The sequence below is a fragment of the Globicephala melas genome, chromosome 2 (assembly GCF_963455315.2).
Source record: "Globicephala melas chromosome 2, mGloMel1.2, whole genome shotgun sequence".
Classification (NCBI taxonomy): domain Eukaryota; kingdom Metazoa; phylum Chordata; class Mammalia; order Artiodactyla; family Delphinidae; genus Globicephala; species Globicephala melas.
This window is the reverse complement of record NC_083315.2, coordinates 66,292,555-66,317,185: the sequence shown is the minus strand read 5'-3', so window position 1 is coordinate 66,317,185 and position 24,631 is coordinate 66,292,555. Positions and strand designations below refer to the sequence as shown.

The window sequence follows — 24,631 nt, the reverse complement described above, 5'->3', positions numbered from 1 at the left end:
GACTAAATGTAATATGTTACCTCTTAATAAAAATGTCTCGTGTAGTTTATATTCCATAGGAGAATATGTGGGGAAGAGAATTTTAACTCCCAACTTCTAAAATTTTTATTAACACTATTTCTGTTTATTTAAAATACTTACATAATATTCCGTAGCTTGTAAAAACTGTTTTCAGTCTGCAAACATTTCTTCCAAAATATGCCATGTTGGAAAAAAAGGTACCTATTGGTTAAACACTAGAATCCTAAGCTCATTAATATTAGAGCCATTATCTAGAAATATGTATCAGTCTCCCTTAATTTCCTTTACATGAAATTCCTAGAAACAGAAGCACATGATGGGAATATCCCATTTTGAAATGCAGAAATTCAAAAACAAACCGTGTGATTCCCAAGCTGCCTGGAGCGCCGGGTTTTGGCATCACCCGCTCCGAGATGTTGGATTTGTGCCGTGACCACTGTGCTTATCCTACTATGTGGTCTGAGACCAACCTGGGGGTGGGGCCCTTTCTGAGCAGAGAGGGAGAAAAGCAGATAGGGCTTTGCCTGCCTTCTGTCCCAAAAATTAATCAGCTGTTATATAAAAGTTTTATGGAGACAGAGGGAGGGATAACCTGTGTTGAAATTTCCACAGATGTCAAGCCAAAACAGAAATGATAGTGGGTAATAGCCTTGTTTTCCCAAGAGATACAGCTACTTTGGCATGTCAGATTAAGACTGTTACCAACTCCACTGGCGAGACAGCTTGAATTACTTGCTAATGGATGCACTATTTGAGAGATGCATATGGTTATTTATAGGGAAGGCAAATGTCCTCGATGTCATTAATGGTTCATAACTACGGTTCTTGTTTACCAAATGATCATTAGATCGCTGTACTTAAAAAAAAAAAATACTGTCAGCAAATGCAGAGATTGTATGAAGGGCTTTTTTTTTCTTGCTTGTTTGAGGTTGCCTTATATAAATAAAAAGTGTCTGTGTGATTTTCCAAGTAATAGGAGCAGCAGTCTCTTTTCATGACTTCATCCCACAGATACTCTGAGTTTAGTATAAATCGGCCATCAAATAGGCAGCTTACCCACAGTTACCTCAGTCCCATGACTGGGTGCTTCATCACGTAGCTAAGTACATGCTATAGCTACTAATTATGACTATTGCACATAAGACAAAATATTTTGCAGGAGGAATGTGATTCTTTAAGCAGCTTAAACTAACGTAACTTTCCGACAGCTGTTTAATGAATTATTAGCTTGCATGGTAGCCAAAATAAATGAAAGTTGAGATAATGTAATAACCCTTTTGTAGCATTATCTAGATACCTGACCTCTTTTATATATTACTTGTCATTTGGAGTAATAATGAAGGAATGAGATGTTTTCTCATTTGACCTAATATTCATGTTTCTTTTCTTATTGTCTTATCCCAGTTACCAAAAAAGAAGTATATTGTTCCCTAACTTTGTTTGAAATGAATTGATAACTGAGTCAGGAAACGAACATTGCTGCTTTTTTTTTCACATTAGTTTCAGAAGTAGAATTAGGATAAATTTAAATTCATTCTTTATCTGTATTGCAAGAGTAACTCCCCCCAAAAAATCTTTGCGTTTTTGATTCATGAGATTCCCCCAAAATCTGATTAATTGAAGGTCAAAATAAAAGAAAGGGAATACATGCTAATGCTTTGGCCAAGAATTGAACATGATGAATTTTGAAAACATTCAAATTCCAGGAGAAATAGCCCATGGTGGAAATTCTAGCACAGATTTACAAGTGATATAGGTAATATGAGTTTTTCTCTTACAGCATGAGAAAACAACCAAAAGAAAGGCCAGCACCTGAGGAATTGATGGTAAGTAGACTTTTTTAGTTACATTAGAATTCTCCAGTTACATATCTGTGCTTAACATTCTGTTAAAAGGACCAGAATGGGATTTAAAGCATCCACAGACTCAGCAAAGCCAATATTATTTACTTCATTTCAGTGGGTGCTTTTGAAGCTCACATCCTCAGATAGTAGTTTTCACTTCTTAAAAACCCATCACCAATTTGAAACTTCATGCAGAATTCTTTTCCTTTGCCTCACACTCAAGGGTCACAAGTTAATCTAGGTTATTCCTTGTCCTCATTTGCTATTACAGCCTCTCAGAATTCAGAGGATTGGTAACAGAGAAGATAGTCAGCATATTAAGTTTTTAGTGCAGTCCTACAGGAAATTCTGAATGTGGCGTGGAGTCCTCTTGGATTCATGTAGAATGAAATTAGATTGGCTGCAAAAGATCAAGTTAATGTGAATCTTTGGCCTTTCCTCAGAAAGACAACTATAAGCCTGCAAGTGCTGTGTTCTCAGCTCCAAGGACGCTTTCTTTGATTGCAAATGACAGTTTTTAGTCAAGCAGGGAGAGGAACAGAGACGTTCCCTAACAATTCCCAAATGGTCATTTATTTAGTGCAGATTGTTGATTTGACAACGCAGAAGCTGTTAGAATAACGTTAGCATCAAGCATTAATAAATAATAATTATAGTCTACTCTTTCTAATGTTTTGCATACCATTCCCTGTCTTCAGATTATTGCAATCAGGACAAATTCTGACTAGTTTTCTCTCATCACTTTAAATAATAATCATTTTAAAGATATCGGTTCAAAGGTTTTTAGCCTTTGTATTTCATCCTTATAAATACTCTAAGCACCCAAACTTCTGTATAATACAGATTTCATCCCCAAATATAAAATAGCCATATGTTTCCCTTTTAATTCGTAAGTGCTTTCCAGGAAGGTAGTTTTCTTCTTCATGTTAACCTTGGAGCAAAATCTCAGTTTTCAGGGTAGTTTCAAGTTAAAGTTCACCCCTAAAACCCCTGCAATTTATAACTGTGCAGGTTTCATGTCTAGAATAAACTGGTCTTTTTTTTTTTTTTTTTTTTTTGACGGGGGCGGATCTCTGATGGTTGGGAAATTCATGCAGTTAGTCACATTTGAGGAAACTTGGAACAGGTTCTAGAGATGGAGACCCATTTACCTTGTACATTATCATGGTATGGCTGGATAGCTCAGCTATTAAAACAAAGGAATAGGGTTTCATAAAACAGATATCTATTTGTAAATGCATGTTTCAATGCTGCAGTGAGTTGGCCACTTATAAATAAAACATCTGCAGATCGTACATACACTCATAAATGCATCCGGATGTATCTGTTGGTAGGGAACACCACTCCAGGGTGGCAAGTTGTAAAGATAAGGCTGAAGGGTGAGTCCTTTCAGTGCCTTGAAAGCAAGCATATGTGGCTGTCTGTGTGTGGAGAGAGATGAGGAATATGTATTTCGATATATCTGTTTACAACTATACACCCTGGTGCGTGCCGTCCCATATTTTTAATTAATAAATGTCAATAAATCAATAAAATACAATGAAAAATTGTCACAGGAAGCACTATCCTATACTTAATTTAACATTATTTCTAGTACTGCTCACAGTTTGATTTAAATGAGCTTATTCCCCTAGGTATAGCAATAGTGAGGCACCCCCTGGCTTAGTACAGGCTCAGTGAGGGGGCAGGAAACAATGGAATGTGTGTGAGGCTCCTGTGGTCAAGGGGGTTGAGCCCTGCTCCCCTTTGGCCAAAATATTGGGCCCAGAAGGGGATAGGAAAGAAAGTGGGCTGTCCCTGGCTTGAGGAACCTGAGTCACATCCTAGGGACCCCCTTAAGAAACCAGTCTCGTTATTCCTTCCAGCATATTAATAGCTTTAATTTTTCCTTTTCCCTCTCCATCTACAACCTGTTTGGTGGTGCTCCCATCTGGAAGCTGAGCGCATCCTCTGGAATGCATGAACTGTAGAGCCCATTTGTCACGGCGGGGGGGGGGGCTGCCTTTCACAAAAAGAGCAGTGTATCTCCCAAGCGTGGTGACTCCACCCAGCAGGGTACCAACATGGTCTGCACAGCTTGGGCCACATCAGCTGTGAGGCCCGCAGGGTTGTTGAGGTTTCCCTATGGGCCTGCATTTTGCAAATCAAAGGGAGAGCATCAGAGGTGAAGTCGGGTGGAAATATGGAAAGTTACGGATTTGCCATCACGGAACTCTTACATGAACTTGGGTGTGACCCTGACCACCAGTGAACACAGCAAGTCCCAGCCTAAGTAAATCAGAATGCAGGGAGAGGTGTGCCCAAACACCCTCACCTGTGGGCCTGGGCCTTACACTTAGCAGGCACTCAAGTGGTTTTTGTTGTTCTATTTGGTGGAGTCACCTCATATACCAGAATACCCAAGTCTTAAAAATCATCATCTTTGCAATTTTTGACCATATCATTCTTAAAGATGACATGTAAAACTCAAGTTTAGACGCTAGAGGCTATTAAAATCCCAATGTTAGAATTCATTTAGTTGTTTAGCTGTTTAATTCTCTCTGGTTGGCGTGGTTGTTCCTAAGATGGCTACAGTTTTTCTGTTCTAAGTGGAAATGTTTTAAAATTGGACCAAGAACTTGCCTTAATGCTCACATTTGGGGGAGGCCAGGGTCCACATGAACTGGTACCGTTTTCTGGCATGTAGCCCTTAAGCTACATAAAGAATTAACTCAGAAGTCTCATCATCGGCATCCACATCATCTTGGGAGATCTCAGAACCAGGTAGACAGCTGATTCAGTAGATATTTATAGACCATTATGTGCAAAGTCCTGTGCTAGACTCAGTAGAAGATGCAGGATAAGCTTCACACGTACAGTGTTGCAGGGGGTAGGGCAAGTATACAAATAATTAGAATAAACTAAGTACTATAAAAGAATTGCAGAGTTCTTTGGGGATCCATATGGGGAAATGGGGAAAAGCTATATGGAGAAGTTAGCATTTGAAAACAGCCTTTGGAGGATGGATTGAATTTTAATAGAGAGTTTGCAAGGGGTCATTCCAGGCAGAGGAAAGGATGGGCAAAGCGTGAGTGTGTCGAGTCCCCAAACCTTTTCAGAGCAATGTGAAACCTCTAGTGCTTGCTGGAACAGAAATTCCATTGACATTGGCCTCATGGAGTTACAAACCCACAAAGGTAGAGCTCAAATAGGCAGTATATTCACCACCAGCTGGGCAATCTGTTAAGAAATTCCACTTCTAATAGAAGGAACCCTAGTACCCAGATCTGAAAACTTTGACTTGACATAGAAGCAGCACACCCACCCATAAGTACCTTTTTTCTTGAGTTAATTCTTTTGAGTGGACTCTATTCAGTTATAGGGAAGTCCTTCATCCTTGGGGAAGATCTGACCTTTCTTCAATTCTTTAAGAGTTATTGCATGCATCAGGAGTCAGCTTTAAACCCAGCAAAGGAAAACCAGCCATGCAGGCAGCCCCAGGAGCATTTGGCATGCTGACACAGCCAGACAGATAGGAACCCCACACACACTCTTTCTGTTCCTGTGACGATGATTCCGTAATTAAAGAACCCACTTTTAAATCACTCCGATGTAAAGCACAGGAAAGACCTATATCATTGCTGCCCCAGCTCTGTGACTGAAGACCAACAAACCTAGAAAAAAGTTTCCAGGCTGTAGAAACTCTGAGGAGGTGGCAGACGGTGTTCAGAGGCTTCAGACAACCAAGCAAACGTGTCACAGCTTATGTGGGAAAAGGGCAGCTTCTGCTAGTCAGAAAGGATTGATGGGATTGCAGCAAGAGGGGAGAGGACGATGATGCGAAGGCGGTAGGGAAAGTTTCCCAAAATGTCAATAATCAGATTGAGGGAAGCAAAAAATTAAGAATCATACCCCTGCACTCAGGGACAGAGACAACCTGAGGTGAAGCCACAGAGATGGAGAGGTGCGTGGCTGGCTTGGCTATGCAAATTATATGTTTACATATTTTTAAGTAAAAGGGACAGGTGAGCAACCTTACTCTATAGACCATCTGCTTGTGTAAACCACAGAGAATTCCTTCTGCCGAATTAATCTTCCTTTCGGGTTCTTTTGTAGCGAAGGTCAGGCGGATTTAGCAGGGAAGCTTCCTTTCCCTTGTCAGCAGCTCTCCAATCCCTCCCCACTTCTGTGTCTTCATCTGCAAAATGAAGGGGATGGACCAGATCAGCAATCCTTGACCTAGGGTCTGTGACTTCATTCAGGAAGTCTGTTAGAGCCCCTGAAATTACATCCAAAATTGTATATGCATGTGGCGATTTGCATTTTTTTAAAGAAGAATTCATGGCTGTCATCAGTTTTTCAAAGGGGACCGTGACCCTAAGTGATCGTTCAGCTCCCTCACTACCTTCCCACTCTGGTAGTTAGAGCTCTGCAGCCAGGACAGGACAAGCCTCTCAGGAGGGAGGCATTCGTTTGGAGGGTGAAACGCTTGCTTGGGGGGAAGGGAAGGAAAGGGAAGGGCCCTCCCTGTGGGACTCGGCAGGGCTTCCCACCAGCTCTCAGGTGGCCCTTCAACCTCTCAGCCTACCCTGAACGTGGGCCTTGATTCGAGCAGGGAAGGTGTGGGCCATGGGCTCCTATGCAGTTACAATTTGGATTCAGAGCGCTGTAGATCCTTCTATGCATTTAGAGTGTTTCCAGAAGCTTTCCATGTCTAAGCTCTATTTAATGGAATCTATGCATAGTAAGTAATCAGGTCAGAAGAAGCAGCATCCCGGTTTGAGATCAATCGCTGGCTAATACTTTAGCTAGGCCACTTTATTATCTCATGCTGATCCGATTGCCATTCTCCTCCTCCTTTGTCCCATGCACTTTGACTGTGGTAAAAGTACGTATCACATACATATTAAAAACATATACCCATTCTATCTGTATGTAAATGCATGAGGCACAGCTGGATATTGCAGAGGAGTTTGATTTACTAATAGTTATTATCTGTTCTAGCTGTTCAGTGGCAGAGAGAATTTCAGAGAAACGAGCTGGCGCAGAAATTGTCTTTATGCTATAACTATACTGCTTTAGTAATTGTTTAAAAACATGACTTTTCTCCTTAGGTTCTAATAATGCCTGTTATTTTGTGCATTTCCTTGTACATTCCAGAGTAGGGCGTCCTCGTTTAGCATTTCCTCAGCTTTGGTTTTCTATCCAGGCGCCTGAGAAGAAACACAGAGTGCAGTTTGCAATTGAAATTTGACGTTTTGCTTAGAAAGCAAGTAAATAGTGGGACTGGAAATACAAGAGAAGCAGGTGTGGGTCTTGAGGGAGGGGTGTCAGTTATAATCAAAATAGTGCTTTTAGATTTTTTTTTCCTTCGTCTAAATCCCAGCAGCTGCAAACTTGAAGGCATCTCACTTCTCAGGAAAGGCTGTATGTATTGAAGGTGGTATTGTTTGGGGGCTAATAAACACCAAACTGCTCCAGAAAAATCTGTTTAAACATTTAATTACTTGCAAAGAGATGTTAACTTGTTTAATTCCTCTAAATTAAATTGTCACTGGTAGCTTTTCTGCTTATCCAAACCTGATTGTAATTACATTTTCAGATAGATTGGTGGGTTGTTCTCTAAGTTAATCAAGGTATGTGATAAATTGGGCATCTGCATGGTCCCTTTTAAAAATCGGAAAAACCACCACATTAGAATTTTTCTCTCCAGCACTCAAATTCTGGTGTGACTTCTGGGTTTAGACCAAATGGCTTTGTTCACCATTGTGGGACCCAAAGCCACAAAATGCATGGGACGATTAAGGAGCTGATTTTATTCAGGCACTTGCAATAGGGAGAATGTTTATTAATGAGGAATGTCTCAAAGCAACTGGAGGGGGCCAAGGTTATGGAGGCAGGTGAACAAGGGAGTCATCCGCCAGTCTTAGGAAGTCATGAAGAAGGATGGAAAGGGGTCTTATCTCTGTGTGAGCAGGATGGTCCTTTGTAGCTAACAAGAGAGTAGGGAGATTCCTCACCTGTTACTCCTTTCTGGGAGTACAGGGCTCAGATAAAATTCAGCATTATCACCTCATTCTACTAACTGGATCAAAAATGAGTTCGGTTTATTTTGACCCAGGGCTTACAGGTGTCCTAAGTACAAATATGAGGAAAGGCACGTTTCTGCAGCCCCCTTGCATAGTGCTCACGGACCATGTGCTTGCAATCTAAGCTTTTTAAGATACTAATGTTGGTTTATACCAAGGGGGGAGGGGGTGGGTAGGATGAATTGGGAGATTGGGATTGACATATATACACTATTGATACTATGTATAAAATAGATAACTAATGAGAACCTACTGTATAGCACAGGGAACTCTACTCAGTGTTCTGTGGTGATTTAAATGGGAAGGAAATCCAAAAAAAAGAGGGGATATATGTATACGTCTAGCTTATTCACTTTGCTGTACAGTAGAAACACAATATTGTAAAGCAATTGTACTCCAATAAAAAATTTTTTAAAATATCATATAAGATAAATTTTTTAAAAAGATACTAGTGATGGTTTAATAAGCAATTCTGAACTTGGTGGTAGTTTAGTACCTTTAGCTAGTTTGTTGCCTCATACGGAGCATGTTTTAAAATAGACCGTTAGGGCCAGACTTACGTGTGTGTCTGGCTTCCAGTTCTTGCAGACATCAGTTTTGCTTTTGGTTATTCATTTGGAGGTGCACATCAGCTTATTGGCCAAGGCACCCCAAATTTGCAGGGGGAAACCCTGGATAGGATTGAAAAACTTCAACTAAATATTTTCTTCGAGCACAAAAGGCATCACAGAAGCCTGGGGGCCAGTTGACAACCACGTAATGATTTTATTTTTTTTCCAAGTTCTAAAGGCCATTAAAATCATCTGTTTGTGTCTGCTTATAAATAGGAATCCACTAGTAAGAAGTTGATTTTAGCTTTTAATTGCACATAATTACAACGGCAGAATCACTGTCTGGATGCTTGAGATCACACTAAATCAGACAGCTTTAATTTGAATTTTTGATGACATGTTAGCACTTCAGCAAGAACAGAGAGATTATAACCCCAGAAAACAAGCTTTGTTTTTCCACAGACGTGACTGCTTAATCTCTTCACGAGACTTTAGCAGATAAATACATGTGTGTTAAGTGTGTGTGTGTTTATATACATGCACATAGCAAGAGAGCTACAGATAGATAAAATCTGTCATTCCTTGATCATGGCAATCTGACAGTTTTAATTTCCCAGTTTAGGATAACTTTTTTCCTCCATCAGTCAAGTCAGATCTCTTAATATGGTGATGATTTGCCTGTTTAAGATTGCGGTTGTTTTGAACTCCTGCCTGCAAGGCTTCTTTCTTGTTTTACTGGGCTGACTGTCATCTTCCCAGCATCACATTTCAAGGCACAATAAGGCTGCATAGACCACAGGAACAGTTTGGTTATCTTGGTTGCCGTAACGTGGATCAGTGGGGCCGCTTTTCAGTGTTCTGCCACATTCACAGCGGCTAAGCTGGCTCTTTAGAGTATGTTGTTACATTCCTTCCTCCTTCGACGCTACTCAACTCACGGGGAGTTTCTGTTATTTGGGTGATGGCCTCAGCCTAGGATTCTCCCCTCTCTGCTGTCCTTGAACTTCTCCATCCTCCTCCCTGCAGCCTTCCCTACTCTTCCCCTTCACAGTGCTTGCTCCCTTCTCGGAAGCCCTCCACCATTTATTGCCTCTAACTTGAAACCGCGATTAATTACATAAATTATATATTCATGGTAGAGTCACAGATTGGTTCATACAGTATGGTGATTCCTAACTCGGGCAACTCCTCAGAACCATCTGAGTGGGTTTAAAAAAAAAAAAGCCTGGATCTCAACCCAGATCAAAGAATCTCTGACATTTGGGCCAGGGAGCAGGTACGGGGGGTTTTTGTTGTTTTTAAAAGCTCTCCAGGTGAAACTCACTGGTTTGATACCTTTTTTCTCCAACTAGATTGTAAGTTGCCTTGAAGGAGGAGCATGATCTTTAATTCAGTTCCTAGCTTGGTCCTATGCTGCTGTCATTCAGGCGAGTTCTCTGTTCTGATTAAAAAGAAGAGAAACCACGATTGATTATTATTCTTTGCATGTGCCATTTATATTCTAATCCATTTCAGTAAAACACTGTACTAGACATAAAGACAAGACATGTCCCTTGTTCTGCAGGAACTCAGAGTAAAGTTGAGGAAACTCACTCAAGAACAAGCCATCCCTGGACTCTGTGATATTCAGTGTAAGTTAGGATGGCCATATTAGAACTACATGGTCTGATCAGAGGTTTTTGTTTGACTTCCTGCTATGAGAGGTCATGTGGGTAAAATCATTTGGTGCCAAAATAATGGAATGTCTAGGATGTTGCAGTGTTTGCAGGGATACCATTCAAAGCTTTTAACAACCAGTATAGCCAGACCCATCAGAACAGGCACTAGGGTTTGGCTGTACACCCTGGAAGTACGGGAAGAGCAAGAAAGTGTAAAGCAGGCCTTGCTCAGTGGCACCTGTGATCTTTGGCGTGTGTTCTGACCACTTGGGAATTCACCTTTGACAATTAAATCCAAATCAAGAGGTCATTAGAGAGTCAAGACTTAGAGGAGACCACCTGGCCAGCACCATCTTTGCCGGGTTAGATTGATGGCAGGGGACCCCTAGGTCTTTATCAGCATATCAGATGTGGGCCACCCCGCGCCCCTCAGCTCTCGGGGATAGTGGATTAGGTTGAAAAATCTGGAGACAGCCACTTGTGGGGGAAATACAAAAGGATCTTGAAGCCCAGTCTGTGATTTGGGAATCGCCATTGAAAGCGGCCAACTTGTTTTCCTGTGAGTACACTCCAATAAATAGATGCAGTTCTTATCAATAATTAATGAGTCTAACCAGGAATTTCAAGGGCTGGAAAAATATTAGAAGCCTCCTATTTACAGTTGTAACCAGCTGGATTTGTTTAATGGGTTGTTTGCTTTTTAATTTGTAGCAGTTTCGAGAGAGACCTTTGGGGACCGCGAGCCTTGTGGTTTCAGTGAGGCCTTTAGTAGATACACAGCTATTTGGGGGCCAAATCTGCCTCCAGATAACTTGAGGTTCACTTGGCCATTTAGAGACTGCAGAAAGGCAGTGGAGACATTTGGGCCTTCTGTCCTCTATTCGATTTTCAAGATTAGAATTAAACATGAGGCCGTGGTCTACCGAGAGACATTTGCCGGAGTGTGGACTAGTTTCTTCCCAGTATCCTGGTTTACCATTTCTCTGTTCTCTTAATATAAATGGTCACTGATTCTGAAGTAGGAGACTAGGTACCATTCATTTATTCGTGCAAAGATTCCCTTGATACAAATAAAAATGGAATTTTCAAATGTAACCCGATTAACTCTTAATTGTATACCAATAGCCTGTGTGTGTCTCAGCTCCCTCAGAAGGCTTCTGAATGGCCTGCATCTCTTTTTAAACTTGGGGGGAGGATTCAATTAATAGCAGGACTTTCTAATTGTGGGATTGTTGTGGAGTTGACAAAAATTTGTATAAATAGGGTACATTTTTCCACTGAAGAGGGCTGTGCTGAGACATTTTTAATTGGATTTTCATGGTGATTGACAGCTTTTGATTATGACAGTAACTTTATTTGGCTGGACTGCTTTAGCCTCTTGTTCAGATTTTTCCATCAAAGCCCTTTTTTATCCTCTGAATCCCCGGTGGAGCAGCAGTCATTGTGGAAGAGCCTTTTAGCACCTTTGTTGTAGCCATCCCTGGTGATGATTGGGCCCAGCTGGTAGTAGATAAGAAAATGTTCCTTTCACAAAGAGGCTGTGTCTCCCGCCTCTGCGGTTTCAATAATTTTAAGAGCCCCCCAAACCTGTTGAGGATTAGAAGTAGCTTTAGATGTGAAATGAGTGTTAAGTATTAGTAATCGGGAGATTAGGGCCCCAGGGACAGTGAGAGATAAACAACTGCAATTAAGGCAAATCTGCCGATGTAAACAAAATTTAGCAGAAACAGATGCCCTAACCATTTTAGGGCATTGATTTGAGGGCACCGAGGAATCGATTTTTGTCTTGTTTACACTTTCAAACCCCGGTGATATACTGGAAGGCTAAATATTTCATACAGCCTGGTTTTAGTTAATTTTTTTTCCAGCGCCTCACAGTAGGTGCCTCTCTTCTCGCAGTGACCAGGCCTGAGTTTATGCAGCATTCACAGGGAGCAGCTAATTGTCTATGAAGGGCCCCCATGTTTAAATGGGCTTGACAGGAATTTAAATTTTGTTTCAATCAACCCCTGTGCTCACAGCCTGCTCCAGTTTCTAATTTTTAAATTAAACATGATTTTTTTTTTTTTTTTTTTTAAGCCACAGGCTTGCCTCTGCAATACTCTCGCTCTAACTCTGGGGAAGGCAGATTGGCAACCCTGGAATACTGGCTTTTTGCAGGGCCTGAGGCACCAGCTCCAGGGCTGGAAAATTCTTTCTCCAAAAGGAGCTTTTCCTTCCCCTGTCCGGGAGGTCAGCAGAGCTTTGGCTGGGCAGCTCAGCTTCCTGCCTTCAGAAATGGCCCCCTTTCCAGCTCTCCTGTGCAGGCAGCAGTGCGCATCATCTGGAAAGTGGGTTAAGTACCAAAGGAAGGCGTAAGGCTAGCTTTTGGGGGGCTGGCTGAATTGTAACCCATTGCACGTCTAGTGCAGATTTGTATTTCAGCAGCCTTTTCTGCCCTTGTGCGACAGGGAGACAGTGTCAGACCCGTGCGTCTCAGTACACACTCACCGTTTTTCTTTGCTGAGTGTCTGCTCTGGATAGAGCATCCAGCCTGATGCCGAGGAAGCAGTCAGCCCTGAGTCCTGCCCTCAACCAGCTTACAGTCTAGCAAGGAAGATGAGGATTTGAACAGCCAAGCACAGGATAGATTGTTAGACTCGCCAAAGGCCCTCCCCCACCTGCTCCTGCCCACCTTCAGCTGCCCCTCCACCTCATGGCACTCCTGTACACGCAGCCTGCACTCTAACAGTCCCCTAATGCGTGAGCCTCACATGGTCACGTCTTTGCTTGTGCTGTTTCTTCGGCAAGAATGCCCTTTCCTCACGTCCACGTGGTGAACTCCTACTCAGCCTCCAAGACTCAACTGGCATAGCCTCTGTGAAGCTTTCTCCAGCCTGCTTCAGTAAGGTTGCTGGCTTCCTGTTGTATGTCACCCTTCTTTCTGGCAAGTACCTGTATCAGTGCACTTTTCACACTTTGTGGTGGTAACTTAACAGCCCCTAAACAAGAAGAAGAGATCATGTCTTCTTTGTTTTGTATCCTCAGCATCTAGCCCAATCCCTAGCCCCGAGTTGAATGCTCAATAAATAGTTACGAATTGAAATGATCTGAATTGAACAGGTACAGTGAGTTCTGGGGAAGGGTGTCTGGGGAGGCTTTGTGAGTGGGGTGACAAATGAGCCAGACCTTGCAGGACATTGGGGTACTTATGTGAGTGTATTACTTTCTGCACACATGTGAAACACAGCCTAGATCCAATGTCCGTACGGGTCAGAATCCGCACTACACCTTATCTCCTCTGAAATTACTTGAAAGAAATTGGAGCAACAACTGCGTACAACTTGGGGCTGCAGATAAATTCAGAAAGGCTTCTAATTTTTTTTTTTTCCGGTACGCGGGCCTCTCACTGTTGTGGCCTCTCCCGTTGCGGAGCACAGGCTCCGGACGCGCAGGCTCAGCGGCCATGGCTCACGGACCCAGCCGCTCCACGGCATGTGGGATCTTCCCGGACCGGGGCACGAACCCGTGTCCCCTGCATCGGCAGGCGGACTCTCAACCACTGCGCCACCAGGGAAGCCCAAGGCTTCTAATTTTTAACCTTAAAGAAAGAAAAGATTTATTTTAGAGAGAGAAATTAAGCTAAACAGATAACATTTTTAAAAACATGCGTTTACAGAGTTATTTCATATACACTATCTCATCTGACCTTCACGTAAACACTGTAAAGATTATTCTTATTCCCATTTTACTGATGCATTAAACTGGGGCTCAGAGAGGTTAATTGACTTGCCTAGAGTGACACAGCCAGGAAAAATACAGGACTCTTCTGTACTACATCAAAGCTAATATCTATTGATGCATAGTGGACAGGGGGTTGTTATTGTGGTTGTGGGAATTTCAGCTAAGTCAGGCCATTTCTAGAAATCCAAAACAAAACGAATACAAACGCCCCACAAAGAAATGTGTAGAATTTCAGCAGTTTGTGCTTGTGAGACCAAAAATGCCCTTCTAGAACGCTTACTCGACTCAGTCCTTGTAGTCCCCTCCACCTTGGCCTCACCCGGAATCTGCAGGGCTGTGGTCGAATCAGAGAGCTTGTATCTGGACACAGCGGCCGGGGCCTGGCTGAGGCCTGAACCTCAGTGCAGACAAACCAAATAGGAAGAGAGAAAGTAATCACCAGCAGTTTGCACCTGTCTGTTAGTTGGTAATCTGAAGGGAAGCTGTGAAAATTTGTGAGCTATTACTGCTTTTTGGTTTTGTCAACCTGCAGCAAAAACTGAAGGTGTAGTATGTTCTGCAATTTATCTGGCCACAAAACCTTCTCTCATTTTTAGTTCTGCCATCGTGATTATAGGAGTGAGTGGCTTCTAAGAGATATTACTCTCTGAGTTTGGGAGAAATTTCTTTTAACTTAGAAAACCTTACTGAGCACATTCTATATGCAGAATATATTGCTAGGTGCTATAGTTCAGTGCTACTCAAATATGGACAGTGGGGGCTTCCCTGGTGGCTCAGTGGTCAAGAATCCACCTGCCAATGCAGGGGACACGGGTTCGAGCCCTGGTCCGGGAAGATCCCAGACGCCACGGAGCAGCTAAGCCCATGCACCACAACTACTGAGCCCACATGCCACAACTACTGAAGCCCATGCGCCTAGAGCCCATGCTCCACAAGAGAACCCACCGCAATGAGAAGCCCGCGCACTGCAAGGAAGAGCAGCCCCCGCTCGCCACAACTAGAGAAAGCCCATGTGCAGCAACGAAGACCAAAAATAAATAATAAATTTTTTTAAAAAAGGTAACTGTACTTAAAAAATATATATATGGACAGTATGCTAGTGTTAGTATCTGAACTGTTTCTTGAACACACGATGTGGAGTTTGTACCAGAATATAAATCAAGCGTGTCTCAAAGTCTTCTGTTTAACTCACCTGACATTTTTTTGTCGCAAAACTTCCTCAGTGAGGAAGCTGTGTGCTGATTTACTTTGTGGCATAGCTCCTTATCTTCTGGCACACTAGTAGCAAAGGGCTCCCAGACTATTACTTGAGTTGCACAGCTGTAAGGAATACAGAGGCTGATGAAACACTAATGTTGCCCTCCAGGAGCTTACGGTGTGGTGAGAAAACCATTGCATCCTCTGCAGCTGGCACAATACACGGCACAAAGTGGCTGTTCAATGATCTCTGTTGAATAGATGATCAAAAAGAACTAAATAGGGCTTCCCTGGTGGCGCAGTGGTTGAGAGTACGCCTGCCAATGCAGGGGACACGGGTTCGTGCCCCGGTCCAGGAGGATCCTACATGCTGCGGAGCGGCTAGGCCCGTGAGCCAAGGCCACTGAGCCTGCGCGTCTGGAGCCTGTGCTCCACAACGGGAGAGGCCACAACAGTGAGAGGCCCACGTACCGCAAAAAAAAAAAAAAAAAACTAAATAAAAGGCAATCTTCAGAATGGGGAAAAAATTATAAACTACATATCTGTTAACGGGTTAATATCCAAAATATACAAAGAACTCATACAACTCAATAGCAAGAAAAACAAACCAATTTAAAAATGGGCAAAGGACCTGAATAGATGCTTTTCCAAAGAAGATATACGAATGACCAACAGGTACATCACTAATTATAAGGGAAATGTAAATCAAAACCACAATGACATATCACCATATGCCTGTTACATGGCTGTCATCAAAAAGACAAGAGATAACAAGTGTTGGTGAGGGTGTGGAGAAAAGGGAACCCTTGTGCGCTGTTGGTAGGATTGGGAACTGGTAAGGCCGCTATGGAAAACAATATGGAAGTTCCTCAAAAAATTGAAAATAGGACTACCATATGATCCAGGATTTCCGTTTCTGGGACTATATCTGAAGGAAACAAAAACACTATATCAAAGAGATATCTGTACCCCCATGTTCATAGCAGCATTACTTACAATAGCCAACACATGGAAACAACCTAAACATCCATCAACAGATGAATAAATAAAGAAGTTGTGAGATCGATAGACAATGCACAATGGAATATTATCCAGCCATAAAAAAGGAAATTCTGCCATCAGCGACAACGTGGATGAACCTTTAGGGCATTATGGTGAGTGAAATAAGTCAGAGAAAGACAAATGCTGTATTATCTCACTTATATGTGGAATCTTTTTAAAAATTTCATAGAAAAAAAGATTTGTGGTTACTAGAGGTATAGGGAAGGCGGAATTGGATAAAGGTAGTCAAAAGGTAGAAACTTCCAGTTATAAGATAAATAAGTACTAGGGATGTAATGCACAGCACGATGACTGTAGTTAACACTGCTATATGATATATTTGAAAGTTGAGAGTAAATCCTGAGTTCTCATCACAAGGAAGAAAAAACATTCTTTTGTATGTGTGTGAGATGATGGATGTTAACTAAACTTATGGTCATCTTGTCACAATATATGTAAAGTCAAATCGTGGTGTACACCTAAAACTTACACAGTGCTGTATGTCAGTTATATCTCAATAAGACCAGAGGGGAAGAAAGAACTAAATGCTATAGATGCCAAACTCATGAGTGCCTTCAGAGACATGTGAACAAAGTAGCCAGGTCACACAGAACAGGGAGCCAGACAGTGATCAGGGTCCATCAGGAAGGCAGACGGGAGACTAAGGCTGGGAAGACAGCCTGCAAGTGTCCAGGCCAGCACAGGCATTAGAGGAATCAGAAGAGGGAAAGCACAGGCGTGCGGTCATGACCCCGCTCATTTCTGTAACCATGGTCGTAGGACTGGAAAGGTGTGTGGCTGACAACTGTCAGGACGTACTCTGTCCTCTGAATGTGAAGTCTGGAGAGGCTGAAGATGGGCTCTGGATCTTGAAAGTGAGTCTGTCGTGAACAAGAGACAAGAAGCGACATGGTGAATTGGAAAGAACATTGATCTGTGTTATCAGAAGATAAACTTTCAACTACAGCCTCTGCGTCTTCGGGGTAATCAACAGTTACTTTTTAATTTTTTTAAAAAAGACTTATTTATTTTGGCCATGCCGTGCGGCTTGCGGGATCTTAATTCCCTGACCAGGGATCGAACCCGTGCCCCCTGCAGTGGAAGCTCGGAGTCCTATCCACTGGACCGCCAGGGAATTCCAAGAGCCTCAGCTTCTTCATCTATAAAATGGGGGTAGTGATACCAATCTTGAAGGGTGGGGGTTTTTTCTTATTAAAATAGAGTTTGTGAAAGTGTTTGTAAACTGTAAAGTGCTAGACATATGTGGGGGCACTAAATCAGCCTCTTTGGGTCATGACTTGTCTCATGTAATGTTCCTGGGCATGTCTGACCAGTAGCTTCTTGAAAGACAAATATGCTTAGTGGAGCTTAATGCAACTTAAAACAAATATACATACGTTGGGCGTTTGTAGCTAGTGTCTAATGAATTGGTAATTTTTTAAGGATAGACCTCTGTGAGTTACTCTTTCCCAGGCATTAGGAAGTCTTAACTTTTCATGTCAGTCCTCTAGTCAGTATTATGAACATCTTGTTGGAGGGAATTATTATGAGACAGTCAGTTAATAACAATTGGCTGTCTGCATCTTTGAGGTACTGTGATGGGTTCAAAAGGAATTTAAGAACCATCCAGATCTTCAAGGAGCAGACTGGACACACCCATAGGAGACATTTAGAGAAGGCAGGGTGAGCTGTGTGCTGCTGACTTGCACGGTGTGAGGACCCAGGACAGGGTGGCTGAGGGTGGTCAGAGGACGCATCTCAGCTCCAGCCAGAGCTGTAAGGATTTGTCTGAATATGGAAATTAGAAAGTGGTGGCTCAGCAGCGAGCCAGCTCTGGAAGGGCTTTGCACACCGGTGAGGAGTGTGGCTGCAGGAAGCTGCCATTTGTTCTTAAGCAGGGCAGTGGCCCAACCACAACAGGCAAACAGGCCACACAGGACTGAACTCTTCTTGCTCCACGTGGACCAGAATCTGTGGCTGGAACTGATTTATAAATAGGGATGTCCTAACCCCCTGGCTCTTTCTGAAATTCCATGAAGGTCTCCAGCCAAAAGAATAGGAAGCCAAGTTCAGAGCCTGTAGCTTCTTGGCAGCATGTCATTTGTCTCTCTCTCTGCATCTTCTTTTCAGTGTCCTTTCTGTCACTATCAGGGAAAATCATTAGTATGCTAATCTAGCTAGCCGTCATTTTAACACTGACCTTTGCTAACCTGCCTTTGCAATTTCAAGAACTACGTTTGACTTCTCTAAAAGTAACCTTAAATTGTAGTCTTGTAAGAATTCCAGAGCTGTATCCTTCACTCCTTCTTCTAATGAGGTTATGACCAAATGCTCATTATAATTGCTTTAGACTCCTTTTAATTTTCAAGCTTATTAATCATAAGAAGAGTTATTTAAAATTGCATAAATTAATCTTAGATTAAAAGCCCATCAAAGCCTCGAAACAATTAAGAATAAGTAGGATTTCCCTGGGGCAGCAAGTTTTATTTTAATATTGTAGTCAGGTGGATATCAGAACCTTGAAGTATGGTAGTGATTAATGTATGCAAAATTTAAATGAGATTTTTTAAATGGCAAATCTAAATCACATATTGACCTAACAGTAGGCTCTAACTGCATTGTCTGCCATATATTTAAACTGTTTACTGATCAACATTTTAATTACAGCATGTACTGGCAGACCCTAGGACAAATGAAATCTAGCATTTTAAAATTTTGCTGCAAAGTCTGTTACCCAAAAATAACAAGACTGTTCTATTGGGAAGAATGGAGGAATGAGAAAACAGAGCAAACTTGCTGCAGCAACGTTGAAACTTGGCACAGATAGTCCTAAGGTGTGCAGCTGCCCCATCCTTCCTGGCCCCCACTCTCACCTTGTGATTCTGCTGGTCCCAGACAGCTACCTCTTCATGGAGCAGCATCTGGGTTTCCTTTGAAATTGATTCGTGCTTAATTAGGGGAATACTTCCCTTCCTGTGTTTGAACCGGTTGCCAAGCATTGTTTACTTGAACAGTGTATGTAGCCTGGGGTCCCTAGGCCCCATCCCCTTTTGTGATGTGGAGACTAGATATTTCCAGAAATTTGATTCAACTGCAGTCGGAGCCAGCGGCCTTTTGTCTTGCCTACCTCTTCGATCTCTGCTGGGGTTGGCAAGCTGTCTCCAGGAAGGTGGTCCTGGGCTGCATCAGAGTCTGGAAAGATTTTTCTCTATTTTTTTTTTTTTTTTGCGGTACGTGGGCCTCTCACTGCTGTGGCCTCTCCCGTTGCGGAGCACAGGCTCCGGACACGCAGGCTCAGCGGCCATGGCTCACGGGCCCAGCCGCTCCGCGGCACGTGAGATCCTCCCGGACCGGGGCACGAACCCGTGTCCCCTGCATCGGCAGGCGGACTCTCAACCACTGCGCCACCAGGGAAGCCCAGATTTTTCTCTATTTTACAAATACTCTGTTTCCTTATAGAAAGTGGATGGGTAAGAGGGTCGCCTTGAATAAATTATTTCACCCCTCGCAACTTCAGTTCCCACTTCATGGAAAGGGGATAACAGTGACCAACTTACAGTTTCTGTTTTTGTGAAAATCCAGACAAGATAAGGCACACAAAGGACTTAGCATAGAAGTTAGGAAATACAAAGTTCCCCAGAACGTTTGCTCCTGCTCTCATCATTGACTTTCTAAAACTAGTGTTAAAATTATGTTTAAAAATTCAAATGGGGCTTCCCTGCTGGCGCAGTGGTTGAGAGTCCGCCTGCCGATGCAGGGGACACGGGTTCGTGCCCCGGTCCGGGAAGATCCCACATGCCGCGGAGCAGCTGGGCCCGTGAGCCACGGCCGCTGAGCCTGCGCGTCCAGAGCCTGTGTGTCCGGAGCATACCGCAAAAAAAAAAAAAAAAAAAAAAAATTAAAATAGTACAGAAGGATATACAATAAGCTCCCAGCCCCACTCTCTAGAGTTAAGCACTGTTAACAGTAACTTGTGTCCTTCTAGAATTTTTAATTTTATTGTTCTGTACCTTACTTTTTCTCTTTAAGATCTTTCCATATCACATGAAGTCTGTCTTGTTCTTTTTAATACTGCATGGTGTTCCATTATATAGATGGTCCATATTTATTTAACCAGGACCCTGCCATAGAACATTTTGGCCATTTCCAGATGTGTTTGTTGGCCATTTGTATTTTTTTCACATACTTTGACCATTTTTCTTTTGGATAGGTTGTCTCTTCCTTCATCTTTTTGAACCTTGATTTCCCCATCTAGAGAGTGAGGCACGTAGGCACACAATCTCCAAGACGCTGTTTACCTCTATAGGCTACAGTCCAGGCCTGGATGTCTTGCAGGCAGCTTTTACGCTACTACCAGAGGTGCCGGTCTGCTCGTGACCTTGCTGAGCCGGTGTTGAGCTGCAGGGCCAGTAGCTGCGGGTGGACTGCAAGAGGCTCGCTTTCTTCTCTTGTTCAGTTGTGTGTCTTCCTCTCTTAAAAAAGCAGGCTTGGAAATTACAGGGCAGAGCTGGGATTGAACTTCCATTAAAGCTGCCTGTAGACATCAGGAATATTTATTTTCTCTATTTGTTTTAAGCCTGGGAAGACTGTGTGGTTTTCTCAACACTGTCCTGATGGAGCCCTGACCAGCAAGCGTGCAATGCCCCTAGCCCTAATGTGCCATTAATGATAGGTTAATGTACAGTATAATGTTTTGGGGACTACGGGTTCATTACACTTCTGAGTGTGAGGTCTTTCCACAGAGCGCCCAAGGTCCCATTGCATTATATCATGCAATAAAAATACCCTTTTCATATCACACACTAATAAACTGTATTTGAAATGCTGTCTGAGGGCACTGCTGTCTTGTCTATAGGCTGTGCACGAGTGCAACAGTTGGGTTTCCTTTTTTCTATTTTGTGTTTTAGTTACACGGAATTCTGAACTCAGGGAGGTCTGCTCATTCCTGTTTTAAATGGAGGAGTGAGTTAGGTCTTTAGGCCTGAGGCTCAGGGGAGGGGCCACTCAGTGAGTGGTGAGAGTCTTTAATACATGGAGAGCAAGACCCCTCATCCTCCTCTGCCCGTCCACCCGTACTGTGTGCAGCTATCAGGGGAGCTGGTCTGGTGTCTTCCAGATTTAGCATTGAACACATGTTAGGTATTACAAAAATTTCCTTAGAAAAGAAGTATGATAAGAACTGCCAAGTCTAAGCCACTGATAGTCATGACTGTAGGGCTGCTTCCAGGATAGCCTATGTGCTAGGAATTTCATACACACAGGCTTCCTGTGCAGTTGGTCCTGTTCTCCTTGTTTTACAGAGCACAGAGTTCCCAGAGCGAGGGGGGAAAGAGCTTCACTGTAGAGAATGAAATCCACAGGCTCCTAGGAACCACAGGTGAATTACCTGCCTGTGGTTATTCATACCATCCTGTGAGTTGATTTAATCAGATGGTTTTCTTCTCAACAGTTAGCTGGCGGCAGAGGTAATTTTGAAGCTTGGAACACTTTGGAAAAGGAGACTCTTCTACATCAGAAAGGAAAAAGGCTTTCGAATTTAGGGATGAGGCAAAGACTGAGGGGTCACAGGACCTTAAAAGACCTATTTTATACTTTGATCCAGGGCAGACTATGGCATTTGTGCTTTGTTGGGGGGTGGGGGGTTGTTTCTGCCAGTTGTAGAGTGTGGGGAAAGAGTGACATATGAGGTCCAAGAACCCGGGTTCAAGCCCAGTGTTGAGATTTCAGCCTGAAGTGCAGTCCTTAGCACCTAGGGACATCAGTGTCTTTGCTTGTAAAATAAGCTCACATCTACTTCTGACAGGGCTGGGGAATCATGTGAAATGCTGTAAATGAAAACACCTAATTAGTATCTGGCACGGTTAGGTGCTCACAACTGTTGGCTATTATATTGCTGTTATTATATGTAATAATATAACATAACATATTAACAAACAAAACAAGAACATATTGTAACAAAAGGCACAGGCTTTAGAGCTGATGTCCAGTTCAGATCCCAACTCTACCTTAGCCAAATCACTTCTCTGAACCTAGTTTTCAAATCCACAAATAGGTAGTGACAGTAATGCCATCCTGATACTTCGTGGGATTACTGTGACACTTGAATTAGATGATGAGGTTGAAAGCACTTTGTGGAATGAAAAGCTCTACTCAGCTGCTGGTAAATACATATATGTATTTTTCTCTCCAAATCAACGTATTCAAACTGAATAAATATCCTTAGAGCAAAGCCACTAAGGGCAGCTGTTAGAAGGATTCACTGATCTGTCCCCCTCCCCACCAGGGAGCTTGTCGCAGCCAAATTGTAGGCCAGAGCAGTTCTTCTACCCGATGTCTTCATAACAGCAGAGAAGCGGGGTGGACCCAGGACAGAGTCTGTGCTCCCCTGAGTTGGTGCAGGGAGAACCAGTACCTGCTGAGAACAGTGGTTGAAAGATCAAGGGACCATGTTGAAGGGTTGAGCTGGTCTGGAGAGCCAACGAGATGACAGAAAGAAAAAATCAAGTTGCTGAGACTGTCCTGCAGAAGACTGGACCTTTGGCTCTAGGCAACGTCCGCTTAAGTGTTAGGAGAAGCATATTTAAGTTTCAAGGATGATTAGTTTTCCTTTTAAGGGTGATAGGGTCGGACTAAACCTTTTGTTTAGATGTGGGGACTTTAGAACACTTACATAAACCTCTCAGGGGTTAAATCTGTCTTTAGGGCTACCAGGACTTGAAAAATGTTACCTTGTATCAAGAGAACCAGAAGTGACAAGTTCATTTTAAAAGCCTGGTTTGTCATTGTTTATCTAATTTTCAGAGTTGACACAGAAAATTAGACCAGCTGACACTCACTCTCTGACCGTCCCCTGGCTCATTTCCCTGGTCCTTTCCTCCCTGACCTTTGCAAGTACAAAATGCTCCAAACCCCAAAATATAAAACTTGGCACCGAGTTTCCAAGTTGCCCTGTAGTCATTCCAAGATTCTGTCATAGGATGTCATCCCTAATGTGATTATAAAAACAAGATGAGGTTATAAATCTGCTCTGTGAGGTATTTCTTTTCTCCTTCTGCTTTGACTATAAATCTTAGAAGTAATCAAACTCTCTCCAAAGGAAGCCAAGATAAACTTGGGGCCTAAGTGGCCCCATATGTCTTTACTGAGTTCAGAGGCTCTGAAGGCTTGTCTGCCAGGTGACATCGCACGGTGCTGCTGAAAGGCGGCCAGACGGAGTGTGAGCTTTCCCCTGTTTAATATTGACCTTCCAAAACTCAAAGAGCAGCAAGTCTTCTATTCACCACCTTCAGTAAGTGAGCTACTTCCAAGGGAGGATATTATTCAGATAACTGAGGCTTATTCCTTATAAAACCAAAACTTTTAAAAAAGATTATAGGCAAGAGGTTTTAAATGTATTATATACACTTCCCTATCCTTTTAAACGGATTACATGCATCAGGGTCTGGCTTTTTAGAAAATGTTCTTTAGACCATCATCACGAACAGTCTGTTTGCTGCGTTCTGCTGTCCTAGTGTCTCCTGATGTTAACACGTGGAGGGCCACTTGTCCCTGCACTGGTTGACCCCAAGCTGGTTCTTTGGTTTTGTTCTTGTTTTGCAGTGTTGCTAATAGATGTCACTTAGTACTCCTGCCCTCGTTCCCCTTTCTAACAGCCCTCCCCTCTTCCTCTTCTATTTTGTGCTTTAGATTGGGAAACCAGATAGTAAGTGTGTAAGCACTAGTCTAAACTACAAAAAAATGGACTTGAATAAAGGCTTGAGGGACTAGCTAAAAGTAAAGTGTTCGAGTTTTACTGTAACTTTCAGATTCTTAGTCTTAAGTAAGGGAGTCAAATTTACAGTGGCCTGTAGGTGTGTAAAGTGCCTCTAGATTTGAAAACAGACCATTTCACTAAATAGGAAATATACTGCTTGATAACATTGCATGCAGATGCCCAAGTTTGAAACAATATGACCACTTTGCTCTTGAATCAATAATTAGCGTAAAATTATTTTGAATTATTATTTGTTGAAGTTGTTTTTACTTCTCTGAGGGGACCAAATAAGGCATGAATGTGCCAGGGAGAGTCTTTTGACTCTAAAAACCAGGTTTAGAGCCAGACACACAGAAGCCTCTCAATCCATCCGTACTGGATTTGATTGAGTTGAGGTCTCTCTGTAAACGGGAGCATAACTACCAGAAGCAGCAAGTTTGTACCTAAATAATTTTGTCCTTCTTAACGGTGAAAACAGACTTGGTTTCATACAGCTCTGCGGGGAAGGCCATCGCCAGCTTATCTGTAGCCAGATGAAGTGCACCCCTTTCTCATTCCTTCTGCACACGGCCAGTGACACCGCCTCAGAAGACACAGGCCACACCGCTCGCTGCCACAGAAAACGCATTTCAGCTTTCCGTACATTTAATTTTCTTCAACATTACCTTGCAAACCACAGTAAATCAATAACAGAATAGTTAAGTACCACAGGTTCTTTGTGTTTTGTTTTAGAAAATATTACTCAAGGCTAAAAGTGGGTTCTACTGATGATTTT

At 42.7% G+C, this 24,631-nt stretch overlaps 1 protein-coding gene across 1 annotated transcript in view; it reads left to right on the top strand.

Moving 5' to 3' along the window:
* The window catches only part of MAP2K5 (mitogen-activated protein kinase kinase 5), a 263,415-nt gene that overhangs the window by 225,012 nt on the left and 13,772 nt on the right, over nucleotides 1-24,631 (top strand). Inside the window, exon 21 of the mRNA XM_030875161.3 lies at nucleotides 1,802-1,847. Coding sequence (XP_030731021.1) covers nucleotides 1,802-1,847 — 46 coding nt within the window. The remainder of the gene's footprint in view (nucleotides 1-1,801; nucleotides 1,848-24,631) is intronic.